Here is a 16,851-nt window from a genome sequence, read left to right as displayed (position 1 = left end):
TCTTGTAAACAAAGACCGAGAGGACCCCTGGATTACTAGGAAAAGAAGAGGAAAATAGTTTAATTTATACCTTTTAAAGCTTTTTAAATTAAAATGGAAAGTTGTTGGAAAAATCCCTTTAATCCCCTAATTCTCCTTTGCATTAGTGCAAAATATGTGTATATTGTATAGCGTATGACATCACTTTAGTGCCAAGAAGAAAGACTCAATTTTAATTTTAAACGTTTCTTCCTCCTCTAGCCATAGACATTGCCTCTATACATTGATGATCAACCAAGTCTTAGTGAGTGTGCAAAAACTGATGCTGACAGAGTAACTAGTAGTTAATGTACATTCTGTGTAATAGGAGCATATTGGTGTCTGAGCATCTGATGCCAGGCAAAATGTGTCTCTGTCACATAGTGATAATGGTGGTGTGTGCAGAATCAGAAAGGGGGGTGACTAGCTTATTTTGCTTTCATTTTATTTTTTTTTTACTGATATTTTTACTCATTTTAATCTTTGTATTTTATTTATCTTTTTTTTTTATTTAACCATTTTATTTATTTATTTTTTTTTTTTTTTACTGTGACGGTAATGATCTGCATACGGGAGCAGCAAAAAACATACTGCATTTCCCATATATATATAAAAGCTTACTTTTACCCATAATCCATATACACAGGCAAGCTGTTAACATCGGTTCTATATTCCTATGGGCTTTCTCTGTACAAGGAATCCCTTAAAGGGAATCTGTCAGCAGGTTTTTGCTATCTAGTCTGAAAGCTGCATAATATAGGTCAAGAAAACCTGATTCCAGTGATGTGTCACTTATTAGGCTATGTGCTGTAGTTTCAATGCAATCAGTGTTTTATCAGCAGGAGATTATCAATACCAGACTAGGTTGCATGTCAGGTAGTCCAGCTGGTATGTGTAACCCCGCCCCCACCACTGATTGGCAGCTTGCTGACACAATACAGTATACACAGGAAGCTGCCAATCAGGGGTGTAGGTGGGGTTATACACAGCTCAGTATTCTGATTACTGCTACATCTACAACAGATAAAATAGGGATTGTATCAAAACTGCACCAAACAGCCAAGTAAGTGAAACATTGCAGAATTCAGTCTCTCTTGCCCATTATTATGCTGCTCTGAGATTACATAGCAAAAACATGCTCACATATTTCCTTTAACCCCTTCCCGACATTTGCAGTATACAAGTGCTTCCCACTAAATTAGAATATCCTCAAAAAGTTAATTTATTTCAGTTTTTCAAAACGAAAAGTGAAACTCCATATATTATCTAGAGTCATAACAAACATAGTGATCTATTACAAGTGTTTATTTCTGTTAATGTTGATGATTATGGCTTACAGCCAATGAAAACACAAAAGTAATTATTTCAGTAAATTAGAATAATTAACAAAAAACACCTGGAAAGGCTTCCTAAGCGTTTAAAAGGTCCCTTAGTCTGTTTCAGTAGGCTCCACAATCATGGGGAAAACTGCTGACTTGACAGGTGTCCGGAAAGCAGTCATTGACACACTCCACAAGGAGGGTAAGCCACAAAAGGTCATTGCTAAAGAAGCTGGCTGTTCACAGAGTGCTGTATCCAAGCATATTAACGGAAAGTTGAGTGGAAGGAAAAAGTCTGGTAGAAAAAGGTGCACAAGCAACTGGGATAACCGCAGCCTTGAAAGGATTGTTAAGAAAAAGCCATTCAAAAATTTGGGGAGATCCACAAGGAGTGGACTGATGCTGGAGTCATTGCTTCAAGAGCCACCAGACAGAGAAGTATTGAGGACATGAGCAACAAGTATCGCATTCCTTGTGTCACGCCACTCATGACCAAAAGACAACGCCAGAAGCGTCTTACCTGGGCCAAGGAGAAAAAGACCTGGACTGTTGCTGAGTGGTCCAAGGTGTTGTTTTCAGATGAAAGTAAATTTTGCATTTCATTTGGAAATCAAGGTCCCAGAGTCTGGAGGAAGAGTGGAGAGGCCACAATCCAAGCTGCTTGAGGTCTAGTGTGAAGTTTCCACAATCAGTGATGGTTTGGGGAGCCATGTTATCTGCTGGTGTAGGTCCATTGTATTTTATCAAGACCAAAGTCAGCGCAGCCGTCTACCAGGACATTTTAGAGCACTTCATGCTTCCTTCTGCCGACAAGCTTTTTGGAGATGGAAATCTCATTCTCCAGCAGGACTTGGCACCTGTCCACACTGCCAAAAGTACCAATACCTGGTTTACAGACAACAGTATCACTGTGCTTGATTGGCCAGCAAACTCGTCTGACCTTAATCCCATAGAGAATCTATGGGGTATTGTCAAGAGGAAGATGAGACACCAGACCCAACAATGCAGACGAGCTGAAGGCTGCTATTAAAGCAACCTGGGCTTCCATAACACCTTAGCAGTGCCACAGGCTGATCGCCTCCATGCCACGCCACATTGATGCAGTAATTGATGCAAAAGGAGCCCCGACCAAGTATTGAGTGCATTTACTGAACATACATTTCAGTAGGCCAACATTTCAGATTTAATAAACTTTTTTTTCAAGCTGTTGTTATAAAGTATTCTAATTTACTGAGATGACTTTTGTGTTTTCATTGGCTGTAAGCCATAATCATCAACATTAACAGAAATAAAGACTCTGTTTGTAATGACTCCATTTAATATATGAGTTTCACTTTTTGTATTGAAGAACTGAAATCAATTAACTTTTTGATGATATTCTAATTTAGTGAGATGCACCTGTTTATACGTCATTTTTGGGAAGGACTTCCCGACCAATGCAGTATATATACGTCATGGCGATCGCCAGCGCAAATGGGGCTGTGCGCGGGCGATCGCAGCCAGGTGTCAGCTGATTCTGACAGCTGACACCTGGGACTTAGTGCCAGGAGCAGTGCCCACACCGCTCCTGGCACTTTAACCCACTTGATGCTGCGATCACAGCATTCAGCGTGCAGGCAGAGGGAAGAAAGCCCCTCTGCCCTTGGATCGGAGACCCTGCGACGTCATTGCGGGGCTCCGATCGATGCCATGGTGACTCGATGTCGTTATGACAACATCCGGGTCACCATAGTTGGCAAAGTTACTAGATCAGCGCTGACAGTTTATAAGGCATAGGAATGCTGCTGCATCAATATGCTTTATAAGCGATCAGGCTGAAAAAAGTGAAAGTCCCATAGTGTGACAAAGTAAAAAAGTGAAAAAAAAATTGTAAATTTATTTATTTTTTTAAAAAATCACTAAATACTAATATCTAAATTATATTGTTCCTATAAATAAATATTTTTATGGAAAAAAAAAGTGCACATATTTGGTATTGCTGCGTCTGGAATAACTTGACCTATAAAACTATCCCACTAGTTAACCCTTATAAATCTGTCCCACTAGTTAACCCCTTCAGTGAACACCGTAAAAAAAACGAGACAAAAAGCAATGCTTTATCATGATACCGCCGAACAAAAAGTGAAATAAAACGCGATCAACAGACGAATGTTAATAAAAATGGTATCTCTGAAAACGTCATCTTGTCTCGCAAAAAGCAAGCCTCCATACAGCTCCATCATCCGAAAAATAAAAAAAGTTTTAACTCTCAGAATAAAGCGATGCAAAAATAATTATTTTTTCTGTAAAATAGTTTTTATTGCATAAAAGCGCCAAAACTTAAAAAAACTGTATGAATTTGGTATCGCTGTAATCGTACTGACCCAAAGAATAAAGCTGCCTAATCAATTTTACCACACGCGGAGCAGCATAAACAAAAAAACAATTCCTGAATTGATGGCTATTGTTCATTCTGCCTCAAAAAAATCGGAATAGAAAGCGATGAAAACATGTCACGTGCCCGAAAATGATACCAATAAAAATGTCAACTTGTCCTGCAAAAAATAAGCCCTTACATGACTGTCGGACGAAATATGGAAAAATTCTAGCTTTCAAAATCAGCCAAAATATGGCGATGTAAAAACTAGTTTTTCCAATAAAAAGCGTTTTAGTGTGTGACAGCAGCCAAACATAAAAACCCACTATAAATCTGGTATCACTGTAATCGCATCAACCTGAAGAATAAAGTCGTCTAATCACTTATACCGCATGAGGAACGATGTGAAAGATAAAAAATAAAAATTTCTTGACCTGCTGTTGATTTATTCATTCTGCCTCCCAAAGATCACAGTAAGGCTGAGTGCCTACGATGCGGATTCAATGCGTTTCTGTGGCGGCATTTAAAACCGCTTGGTAAGAGGTCTGGGATGTATCATTGCCGAAAAATCCGCAGCACAACCAATTTGGGCACGATTTTGCCACGAAATCATGCCCATTGACTTGCATTGAACCGCATAATATGCGGTTAAATGTGCGGATGGTACCCGGGTCTGGAGTAGAGAAGACTCTCCTCCAACCCCGGTACCTGTAAGTTAGAAAAGAATTATAAAGTAAAAAATATTCATAGTCACCTCTCCGCGCGGCCCCCGGTCTTCTCCCGGCCGCGTCCTCGCTCCTCGGCATCCCGCGGTGTACTGGCAGGACCTGCAGTGACGTTATTTAGTCAGCTGATGGTCACGCGACCGCTGACGTCAGTGGTCAGGTGATGGTCGCGTGACCATCAGCTGACTAAATGATGCTAACGCAGGTCCTTCCAGGACACCGCGGGACGCCGAGGAGAGAGGACGCTGCCGGGAGGAGACAAAGGGCCGCTGGACAGGTGAATATAAGGTTTTTTATTTCTTTTTACTTTTTAATTCTTTTTTTTACTTTAGATGCAGCATTGGATAGTGGAAATTTCCTCTAAGTTGGTCACACAATATAAATCCATGCCAGTTGCATGGATTTATATTGTGTGACCAACTTGTCAAGCCCTTTTCCAAGTGATGCTCAAAATCGCTTGGAAAAACGCTTGAAAAAAAACGCATTTAAAATCTGCATGCATTTTTTCTGCCAAGGAGATGCAGAAATGCTCAGGAAATTTCTGCTTCAAATCTGCATCGTGGGCACATACCCTAAGGCTATGTTCCCACGCGTTGTGTTTTTTTTTCAGTGAGAAATCTGCAGCAAAACTGATGTTTGGCAGGATATCAGCTGCGTCAAATATGCAGGTTTTGCTGCGTTTTTTTCAGCTTTTTCACTGTCCTTCTGTCTCTATTTATGCATGTACATATAGTTCTGTGAATAAAAAGAACCCCATTCTATTTTGCCATAAAAAACGCTGAAAGAATTTTATATTTTCAGCATTTTTTTTACCACCCATTAATTCCTATGGGTGAAAAAATGCTAAAAAAAACGCTGAAAGAAGTGACATGCTCTATTTTCGAAGAACACAACCAAGGCACAAAATACGCAGCAAAAAAACATAAGATGTGAGAACAGCGAATTCTGGTTTCTCATAGACTTTGCTGGTACTGCACAAACGCAGCTGAAAATTTTCATAAAAATCTGCAGCAAATTACGCTGCAAAACACAACATGTGAGAACATAGCCTAAGGCTCGGCTCACATTTATCCTGCACTGAGCGCTTACACCGGGGTTTCCATGTAAATCTCTGAAATACGTGATTTAGACTGACCCCCCGGCGAAAGATTACTTATAATGAAACAGATGGATGCACTGTGGATGTGTCTGACCTGTGATCCGGCAGTGCCCGACTTTTTCGGCGTGCATACAAGTGCCATCGGCCACAATTTTGTGCACTTTTGAAAAGGACAACTCTGAACAGAGGCCAGACAGAGTCCAGAGTAAATCTGCTGCCTCATTATAGTGGATCTCATTATTGATCCCTCTTGGGTTTCATCTGAATCACGTCACTCTGAGATTTAGATGGAAACCCCGATATAAGTGCTCAGCGTAGAGCGTTGGGTAAATGTGATCCAAAATGTTATGTAAAATGTTCCTAACAAAAGCTTCAAATCAATCCACACAAAAAAGCCCCCACTCAGGTCCATAATCTGTCAATGGAAATATAGGGGCTTTCACGTTACTGGTAGCACAAAGGCTCTGGAAAAGCGCTATGGCTCCCTGCCCTTCAAAAGAAATTCAGCAAATTCTGCGCTCCCAAATCCAAATGACCTCCTCCCTTCTGAGCCCCACAGTGTGCCTAAACCACATTTAACATCCACATGTTTGGCATTACTAATTTACAGGGGCGTTTCTCCAGAATCATGAGCTGGGCACAATGTACTAGTCACTACCAGGGCTGTGGAGTCGGTAAGCCAAACCTGCGACTCCGACTACTCAGTTTCTCAGTTTCCCTTACCGACTCTGACAAAACGATTCCGACTCCCACATATATTGCTTGAATTTAAATAGATAGATAAAGTCATAGAGGGATTGATAGATAGATGGAGGGATAGATAGATAGTGGGATAGATGGAGGAATAGATAGATTAATAGAGGGATGGAGAGATAGATAGATAGATAGATACAGGGATGGATGGATGGATAAATATATGGATAGAAAGATGATAGATAGCCATATGGATGGATAGATGGAGGGATAGATGAAAGGATTGATAAATAGATAGATAAGATAGATAAAGTCATAGATAGATAGATAGTGGGATAGATGGAGAAATAGATAGATTAATAGAGGGATGGATAGGTAAATAGAGGGATGGAGAGATAGATAGAGGGATGGATGGATAGATGATTGCCATATGGATAGATAGCTGGAGGGATAGATGAATGGATGGATGGATAGATAGAGGGATAGATGAACGGATAGATGGAGGGATAGATAGATGGATAGATAGAGGGATGGATAGATAGATGACTACATGGAGGAATAGATAGAGTGTGATAGACAAATGACAGCTACAGACTGCAAATAGTACATTGCACATATACTGTAGTACACACATTGTACAGAGAGCACATAATAATTACCTAAAATATTAGCACTTTCTCCAGCTCGGGGCCCAGGAATCGGATCCTGTGCAGGGCAGGCTCCCCTCCCCCTCCTCTCTCTGGTGAAGACAGCAGAAGACAGGACAGAGGAAGGGAGATTGCCCCCTGCAGTCTGGAGCCGGTGCAGGACGGGAGCACTGCAGCATACAAGTGAGTTTTGATAGGTGCATGCCCCTGCTTCTAGGGGGGGGGGCAGCTGCCCCTCGCTGGCTACGGCCATGATTCACACACACCGTTTTTGCGGATCTGTTTTTTGCAGTAAAATGCAGTGACTCTGGGCATCCCAGCAAAGTCAATGGGTTTTAAGATATGACATTCAGACACATCGTTTTGTGAGGATCCGTTTTTGGGCTCAAAAACGGATCCTCACAAAGAATGAGCATGTCAGTTTGTACGGCGTTTTTCTAATCTATTTTTGCTATTGAAAACATTATCTATGAGCTCAAAAACCTTTCAGGTGATGCGTTTTTTTTTAAAAAGCTGATCTGCTTTTGCAGCTGAAAAACGTGTCCTCAAAAAACACAGCAAAAACGCTGTGTGTGAATGTAGCCTTAGATCAGGAATAGAACAGCCATTTATAGGACATTTCATAACTTTCCCAAATTCCTATGAAAAAATATTCAGCACATTCTGCATTGAACTACTGTACCCAATCTAATATATATAATTGTCTTATCCCGTCTGTCTGTCCTTCTGTCCAGGAAATCCTGCGTCGCTGATTGGTCTGGCTGCGGCCAATCAGCGACGCGGCATTTCAGAAAAAGATGGCGGCCGTTAGCGGCTCATCTGCTGCACGGAGGTCAGCGGCGATGCAGCCGGCTGCTCGCAGCATAAGTCCCCCGACCGGAGGCGCCGCTGACCTCCATGCGGCTACCGTCGGGAGATCAGCACCTGGCTCAATACTTACCCCTCCCCGTGCCTCCGCAGCAGCTCCTGTCTCTTCCGCTGCAGCTCTGTGACATCTCAGGTCTGAGGGCGCGGTGACGTCTTTCCACCGCGCTCTCTCCTGAGCGGTCACAGCGCAGAGCGGGAAGATGCCGGTGCGCTTGAGGAGTCCGGAGCAGCGGCAGCACCAGCAGGTGAGAAGTGAGGTGAGTATTGGATTTTTTTTTTTTTTATTGTATGGGGGCATAGGGCATTAAATGGTAGGGTGGGGGTGTGTGATATCGTAGAGGGGGCATTATAAGCGACGGGGGGTGTGACATCCTGCATAGGGCATTATGGGGGGATGTGACTTCCTGCATGGGCCATTATATAGGGGGGATGAAACTTCCTGCATGGGGCATTATATGGGAGGGGGGGTGACATCCTGCATGGGGCATTATAAGGGAGGGGGGGATGTGACATCCTGCATGGGGCATTATATGGTGGGGGGGGAGTGACATCCTGCATGGGGCATTATATGGTGGGGGGGAGTGACATCCTGCATGGGGCATTATAAGGGAGGGGGGGATGTGACATCCTGCATGGGGCATTATATGGTGGGGGGGAGTGTGTGATATTGTGGAGGGGGCATTATAAGCGAGGGAGGGGGTGACATCCTGCATGGGGCATTATGGGGGGATGTGACTTCCTGCATGGGCCATTATATAGGGGGGATGAGACTTCCTGCATGGGGCATTATATGGGAGGGGGGGTGTGACATCCTGCATGAGGCATTATAAGGGAGGGGGGGATGTGACATCCTGCATGGGGCATTATATGGTGGGGGGGAGTGACATCCTGCATGGGGCATTATATGGTGGGGGGGAGTGACATCCTGCATGGGGCATTATAAGGAAGGGGGGATGTGACATCCTGCATGGGGCATTATAAGGGAGGGGGGGATGTGACATCCTGCATGGGGCATTATATGGTGGGGGGGAGTGACATCCTGCATGGGGCATTATAAAGGAGGGGGGATGTGACATCCTACATGGGGCATTATAACAGAGGGGGGGATGTGACATCCTGCATGGGGCATTATATGGTGGGGGGGAGTGAAAGGGGGGGATGTGACATCCTTCATGGGGCATTATAAGGGAGGGGGGATGTGACATCCTGCATGGGGCATTATATGGGGAGGGGGAAGTGACATCCTGCATGGCGCATTATAAGGCAGGTGGACATCCTGCATGGGGCATTATAAGGCAGGTGGATGCTCCCCGGTCCTCACTAACACGGTTCACTAATTGGTCGCAGCCGCCGGCCGCGACCAATCAGCGAGATCGGCGCCAAATTTAAATACCGCTCTGCTGATTGCTCGCTGCCGGCCGCCGCGAGCAATCTGCGATTGTGGCGCCAAATTTAAACACGGTCTCCGGCCAATTGGCGGCAGATTTAAAATAAGTACGCCACCGTCGGGAGACATATTCTAGAATACCCGATGCGTTAGAATCGGGCCACCATCTAGTCTACTATATAATCGGCTTATCCCGTCTGTCTGTCCGTCCAGGAAATCCCGCGTCGCTGATTGGTCCGGCAGCAGCCAATCAGCGACGTGGGATTTCAGAACAAGATGGCGGCCGTTAGCGGCTCATCCGCCGCACGGAGGTCAGCGGCGATGCAGCTGGGAGATGACCGACGCTAGCCGGTCATCTCCCGGCTGCTCGCAGTGGAAGTACCCGCACAGGCAGCGCTGCTCCCCGGTCCATACTAACACAAAATTCATTAGGGGCCCCGGGGGGATACATTGGGGGGTTAATTTAAAGTAGTGCACAACCCATTTAAACACTGCTTCGCTGATTAGTCGCGCCCGGTCGGCCACATACATATTCTAGAATACCCGATGCGTTAGAATCGGGCCACCATCTAGTTTATTATATATTTTAGGAGTCTGAGTCATTCCATTTTATACCGACTCCGACTCCACCAAAATGAGCACCGACTCCGACTCCACAGCCCTGGTCACTACAACGTACTGGTCACTACAACGGCAGTTTGCAATTTTCACTCAGTAACATCCACTGCTGCTTGTTTCTGGAAAAGACTTATGGAGTCAAAATCGTCACTACACCTGTAGAAAAAGTCCTAAAGGGGTATCATTTCCAAAATAGGGTCACTTTAGGGGGGATTCTGCTATTCTAGCACTTTAGGGTCTCTGTATATGGAGTCCGCAAACTATTCTAGAAAAATTTGAGGATAACAACATTTTTGTGAGAAAAATATGATTTTTTTTTTTCATGGCTGTACATTATAAACTTCTGTGAAGCACTTGGGGGTTCAAGGTGCTCACCACACATCTAGATAAGTTATATAAACAGGAGAAACCATGAGTATAATGGCATAAGAAACTTTATTAATAGACAATTCCATTAAAATTGGTAGATCAAGTATAAATAGTGTTAGGCTATGTGCCCAGAAAATTTCTGCTTAATTTCCGCATGTCCTTTCCCGGAAAAAACGCTTGCGGAATTTGGCGAGCGTTTTTCGCGCGTTTATGATGCGTTTGGGACATGTGGAATTGCCTTGCGTTTTTTATTGCATTGACAAGGCAATTCCGCATGCGTGTCCGCAGAATTAATGGACATGCTGCAGATTTTTGAGCGCAGCATAAACGCTGCGGAAAAGTCCGCAGCATGGGCATTGAAATTGCGGATTCTCATTGGGGACCATGGGGGACGGATTAACAAGCATTTCACAAGCGTTTACGCTGCGGAAATTCCGCAGCATATATGCTTGTAAAACGCTACGTGGCCACATACCCTTACAAAAACAGAAACATGCTGAAAGGTAAGCCATACTCCATTGCTGAACTCAGAACGGGGCCCCAAAAGGGTCACAATAAACGATGATGGAGGGACAGAGAGGGACAGCGCAGGGAAGGAGCGGTGGCCAGACACAGCCTGCGCTGTCCCTCTCTGGGCTGGGCCCCTTCCCACTGGGTGAGTGATTCTTTACATACTCATTTTGATGGAGTTGACTCTATGAATTTACTACAACTGAAACTGAGGTATAGTATCACTTGATCTTCCCCTGTCCCTCCATCATCGTTTATTGTGACCCTTTTGGGGCCCCGTTCTGAGTTCAGCAATGGAGTATGGCTTACTTTTCTGCATGTTTCCGTTTTTGTAACACTATTTTTCTAACACTATTTATACTTGATGTACCAATTTTAAAGGAATTGTCTATTAATTGTAACATCCCTGGCGGCGTGCTTGCATAGTGCACCACCTCCCACTATGCGAGACCGCAATCTTACCTGTCAGTCCAGCCTGCAAATATTGCTCCAGTTCATGCTGTGTGCTTGTCTCTTGATTGACTGCTTAGGGCGGCGGCCCGGTTACTTCCTGATTCTTATAGCTGCTGTGGGCGCACCCCTAATGTGTCTCCAGCCTATTGCTGTGAGTCACTGGATATTTAAACCCCCTCCACCCAGTAGGAGGTGCCTGAGCAACACTACCATTCAGTGTGCTCCTTGACTCTGAAGTTGCCAGGTCCAGCTCTGCTTCTTGTCTGTTTCCGCCATCTGTGGGGGCTGCATACCCAGACCTGTTATCTGTGTCTTCTTGTCTGTTTCCACCATCTCTGGGGGCTGCATACCCAGACCTGTTATCTCTGACTTCTAGTCTGTTCCGCCTCTCTGGGGGCTGTATTCCCAGGCTCGTTCTTGTATCTCATTGCAGTAGCAGTTCCTGTCTGAACTGTATCCTAGCCAGTTACCTGTTTTTCTCTATGTCCGTACCTTCCCTTTTCCTGCAGTATCTGAACCTGCACCTAACTCCAACTCGTTGTCTCTGTACTTCTGTTTGTGAGTTTTGTGTCCACTCGCTGCTTCATACTAAGTACCTTGTGTGTATCTGGTTCTCCTTGTCCCTTTTCCCTTCCTCCGTATCCACCTCCTGTGTTCTAGCCATCTTCCTGCATTTTCCAGTCTGTTCTATGTGAACAGAGCCCTGTCCTCTCTGCCTGCACCTTCAGCCCTGTTCTGCTCTACCTTGTCCACCACACCTGCGGTTTCGCTCCGCTCTGTCTTGCCCACCGCTCCGGCGGTTTCTCTCTGCTCTGACTTACCCACCGCTCTGGCGGTTCCGTTCTGCTCTGCCTTGTCCACCGCACCTGCGGTTTCGCTCTGCTCTGTCTTGCCCACCGCTCCGGCGGTTTCTCTCTGCTCTGACTTACCCACCCCTACGGCGGCTCCGCTCTGCTCTGCCTTGTCCACCGCACCTGCGGTTTCACTCCGCTCTGTCTTGCCCACCGCTCCGGCGGTTTCTCTCTGCTCTGACTTGCCCACCGCTCCGGCGGTTTCTCTCTGCTCTGCCTTGTCCACCGCACCTGCGGTTTCTCTCTGCTCTGCCTTACCCACCGCTCCAGCGGTTTCTCTCTGCTCTGCCTTGTCCACCGCTCCGGCGGTTTCTCTCTGCTCTGCCTTGTCCACCGCTCCGGCGGTTCCTCTCTGCTCTGCCTTGTCCACCGCACCGGCGGTTCCGCTCAGCTCTGCCTTGCCCACCGCACATGCGGTTTTCGCTCCGCTCTGCTTGCTCACTGCACCAGCAGTTCCTCTCTGCTCTGCCTTGTTCTCCGCTCCGGCGGTTTCGCTTTACTCTGCTTGTCTACCGCATCTGCGGCTCTGTACCTGTCTCCCAGTCTGTACTGGACCCTATCCAGCCTGCGCTCCAACCTGCTAGTACCTCCCAGTCTGCACTCCAGCCGTGCTTGCCAGTATCTCCCTGTCTGCACTCCAGCCGTGCTTGCCAGTATCTCCCTGCCTGCATACCAGCCGTGCTTGCCAGTGCCCACCTGTCTGCATACCAGCCGTGCTTGCCAGTGCCCACCTGTCTGCATACCAGCCGTGCTTGCCAGTGCCCACCTGTCTGCATACAAGCCATACTTGCCAGTACCCACCTGTCTGCATACCAGCCGTACTTGCCAATACCCACCTGCCTGTATGCCAGTCTAACCTGCCTGTTCTTGCATTCCCCTGTGTGGGTCAACAACTGTGACCGGGGTCTGACCTGGAGTCGCACCTGGTCCCTTTGCTCGGTTCCTCCTTGGTCCACCGAGTCGACTAAGCCGCCGTGCGACCTTGGTCGGATCGGGTTGATACTTAGTCACGCCCCTCCAGGCACTCCTCGGTTCATGGTACAGTGGGATCACTAATCACGCTCACGCCAGTCAGTCCGGGCGCGAGCGTAATACTAATAAAATTTCTTATGCCATTATACTCATGGGTTCTCCTGTTTATATATATTTTTGAGTAGGCACAAATGTGTGGGGATGGGGGATGAGTTGGTCTTTCAGACCCCCAACCTGCACTACTTATGATGTTTGCCGAAGTTTGCTTATTGACATCTAGATAAGTTGCCTGAGGGGTCTAGTTTCCAAAATGGTGTCACTTGTTTGGGGTTTCCATTGTTTAGGCACATTAGGGGCTCTCCAAACGTGACATGTCATCTACTAATAATTCAAGCAAATTTTGCATTCAAAAAGTCAAATGGCGCTCCTTCCATTCCAAGCCATGCTGTGCATCCAAACAGTGATTTTCCCCCACATATTGGGGTATCGACGTGCTCAGGAGAAATTGCACAACAAATTTTGGGGTTTATTTTCTCCTGTTACCCTTGTGAAAATTGAAACATTTGGGTTCATTTCTTCCTTCCACATTCAAAAAATTCCTGTGAAGCACCTGAAGGGTTAACAAACTTCTTGAATGTGGTTTTGAGCACATTGAGGGGTGCAGTTTTTAGAATGGTGTCACTTTTGGGTATTTTCTGTCATATAGACCCCTCAAAGCCACTTCAAATGTGATGTGGTCCCTTTTGTAAATTTTGTTGTAAAAATGAGAAATTGCTGATCAACTTTTAACCCTTCTAACTTCCTAACAAAAAAAATTGTTTCCAAAATTGTTCTAATGTAAAGTAGACATGTGGGAAATGTTATTTATTAACTATTTTGTGTGACATATCTCTCTGATTTAAGGGCATAAAAATTGAAAGTTTGAAATTTTCAAAATTTCTGCCATTTTTTTTATTTCATAAATAAGCACAAGTCATATCAAGGTAGAATAAGTCACGAGAAAACAATCTCAGAATCAGGGGGATCCGTTAAAGCGTTCCAGAATTATTAACTCATAAAGTGACAGTGGTCAAAATGATAAAATTTGGCTTGGTCATGAAGATGAAAACAGGCTCGGGGGTGAAGGGGTTAATTATGTCATAGGTGTCTCTAAGAATCCGATGAGTGAATAAAAGGAGGCTCCAGCAGTCAAGATCACAGCACTCAATATGGACACTATGCCCAATAATTTAGGTGGGATGGGCGGGAAGAGGTTAAAGGGTTAATACCAAGATTAGAAACCACTGGGATCCCATGTAATCCTGAGAACGCTACTCTCGGTTATCTCAAGTCTTCGTGTTTGGGGTTCCGACTTGTTCGCGCCCAAAAATCGGCTCCGCCCACGAACATCCCAGAGGTGCAGAGGTGCACATGTTTGACCTGTGCGTCATTCAGATGGGGTTCTTCAGAGGTGTCAAACTGCTGGGATCCCCAATGATAAGGCAGTGAATGGTGCCCTCACTCATAGGGTTCTCTCTCTACCTTTACCATTAATCATTCAGCATACTGTATGTTTTTTTCTCTTACTCTTCAATTGATTCATAATAAATTATTAGGACATTTATCACACCTAGGATGAAGTCATCCTGGGTAATTGAAACTTATTATATGTATTAAAATGTGTGTCCTTTGTTCTGGACAATGAGATCATGTAGACATTTTTATATGTAACAGGCATGCACACCTAGTTTTCATTTTAATTGTACCCCAAAAACTTTATGACTAATATTTTTTCAGAACACACAAATCACGGAATCTACTGGGATTTTTCCGCACTCTTTCTACTTTCACAGATTGGTGTGAATATCGCCAGAGAACATTTTCCAGTTTTAAGGTAGGACACATTTTACTGTAAATATTTTGTAACAAATGTTCAAGACGTTTACTTCTTGGCCTCCTCTGCTAGTGGCGTAGGTGTCATGTGAAATTTTTGTCTTTTTTTTTCAAGATTTTAAAATTCTGTCACAGATTTATTTATTTTTTCTTTTACATGCATAATTATAATGATTAGCACTTTGTTGTTGTTTGTTTTTGTTATAGTGTATTTTATTGCTCCATGATTAGCATAGTACAATTATTCTTCCTAAAGAAAAGTCCCTATAATTCTTTAGGCCAAGTTCACATACAGTCATACAATTTACCCACAAAAAAAAATTGCAAAGTGTGTTACCTGCAGATTACTCAGCTGTTTTTGCCTATTGCATTGTCTTGAGTGAAATCTGCGATTAATAGGAAGTGTTGAGATTTTGAAAATCCAGATCATACAGAATAGTTTTTCGTAAAAGGCCATTTAAATCCCTGAACAAAGGAAAATGATGTGGTATATAACAGGGTTTCACAATACCCACATGAACCTGCAACAGCTGCAGTCTCATTGGGATTTTCCAATATCTACAGACCTGTTATACTAATTGAAAAATTTAGTAAGGGTGTTCTTAGACACAGTGGTCAACGTACGATTAAAGCTACAACCCAAAAAATGTTATCCTTTTTTTTTTTTATATTATTTGCTGAGATTTTTCTAGGTGGTTTTTACAGATGAACTAGGTGAAATACACGTTTAAATTGTAAAACATGGTGTGAATACTTTATGCAGAACTGCGGCAAATCCCTGCAAAGATGCATGTTTTTTAAAGATGCAATTTTGATTACACCGTAATCACTACAGGAGAAAAAAATCCTAATCGTACAAGATGAAGCAATTTTGTACTATTTATAGTGTAACTTTAATCCTGCACAAATTTCTATCTCTTAATGAGTCCTGTTGCAGGAGCTATTTGAATACCAACACATTTATGTTTTTCTTTCCTTCTCCACTTTAGTATACTTCACTGGTAAAAACAGAATAGAAAAAAAGGAGAGGACAAATTTACAGCTAGGATAGGCATCACCTCCCTTTATCTGGTATATCAGTTATGAAGTCTAAGGGGTAATGTTTCTCCTTGTGCAGTGACATGCCTGGGGTAAGGAGACTTATAGGCCATGCAATGCTTCTCTGGGAAATTAAATATGCTTCAAAAAGGAAGAGGACTTGAACTGTAGTGCCACCTATTGGAAGTAGCAATCCTAAGAGTAAATATCCACCCTTTAACAAGCCTTCCTTGCCTTATGACTTAGAATCTCAGTTTGCAGATATGTTTTTTGGGGTGTTGCCTTTCCTCAGTGCAAAGCATGAGATCTGATTTGGTTGTATGAGAAGCCTCTGACTGGAGTCTAAGGGGCAACGTTTCTCCTTATGGAGAGTGACATGCCTGACATGTCAGTGTAAGGAGGCTTATAGGCGAGCAATGCTACTCTGGGAAGTTGAATATGCAAATTGTCTCTTCAGAGAGGAAGAGGACTTCAAACCTAGTGCCGCCTATTGTAAGTAGCAACTCTAAAAGTCAATATCGACCCTTTAACGAGCCTTGAAGTCATGAAGTGACACAGCCTTGTACACATTTGGTTCCTTGTTTTTAGGAAGTGCAGGAACGTCTTGTGCTCTGTGGATTTTCTTTGCCTGTATTCTTTCCACAACATCATACAACTTGTGGCTCTTCAGCTGTTGGAATTGGCAGCCCTAGAAACTTGTCTACTTCTTTCCTACTTTCTAGATCCTTCACTTTAGTATGCAGTGTGGTTTAGTATCTGTCCTTTTAAATCCCAACCTGCAAAAAAGGTTGCAGAAAATATAGGGAATGGAGTGGTCCCAGCTAATATCTCAAAAGTTAGCTACTCTTCATAAGCAAAAAAACTGTAACGCGGATACCGCGGCAGAGAGGGGCCAAAATATTGCGGTGTCCGGTTACACGAACCTCTGCACTTATTAGAATTGCTTCACCCTCCTGTTAAGCAGTGCAGGTTTTCCTTGATCTATCTTGGCAAGGGTTAATCAGTTCAATTAATCTCCTGGAGCTCTCCATCCTGAATTGTCTCAGCTGTTCTGTGT

The 16,851-nt window shown here is 44.2% G+C and overlaps 1 protein-coding gene across 2 annotated transcripts in view; it reads left to right on the top strand.

Annotated features, from left to right (window-relative positions):
• CENPP (centromere protein P) overlaps positions 1 to 16,851 on the top strand; it is a 438,647-nt gene that overhangs the window by 87,428 nt on the left and 334,368 nt on the right. For both annotated transcript variants that reach the window (XM_073644334.1, XM_073644333.1), the window contains exon 6: positions 14,661 to 14,757. In XM_073644334.1, coding sequence (XP_073500435.1) covers positions 14,661 to 14,757 — 97 coding nt within the window. The remainder of the gene's footprint in view (positions 1 to 14,660; positions 14,758 to 16,851) is intronic.

This window comes from Phyllobates terribilis, unplaced genomic scaffold (assembly GCF_046119375.1).
Source record: "Phyllobates terribilis strain yellow unplaced genomic scaffold, ASM4611937v1 Scaffold_8__6_contigs__length_399053987, whole genome shotgun sequence".
NCBI classification, from domain to species: Eukaryota; Metazoa; Chordata; class Amphibia; order Anura; family Dendrobatidae; genus Phyllobates; species Phyllobates terribilis.
The sequence above is the reverse complement of the archived record's forward strand: the minus strand, read 5'-3'. Positions and strand labels throughout refer to the sequence as shown.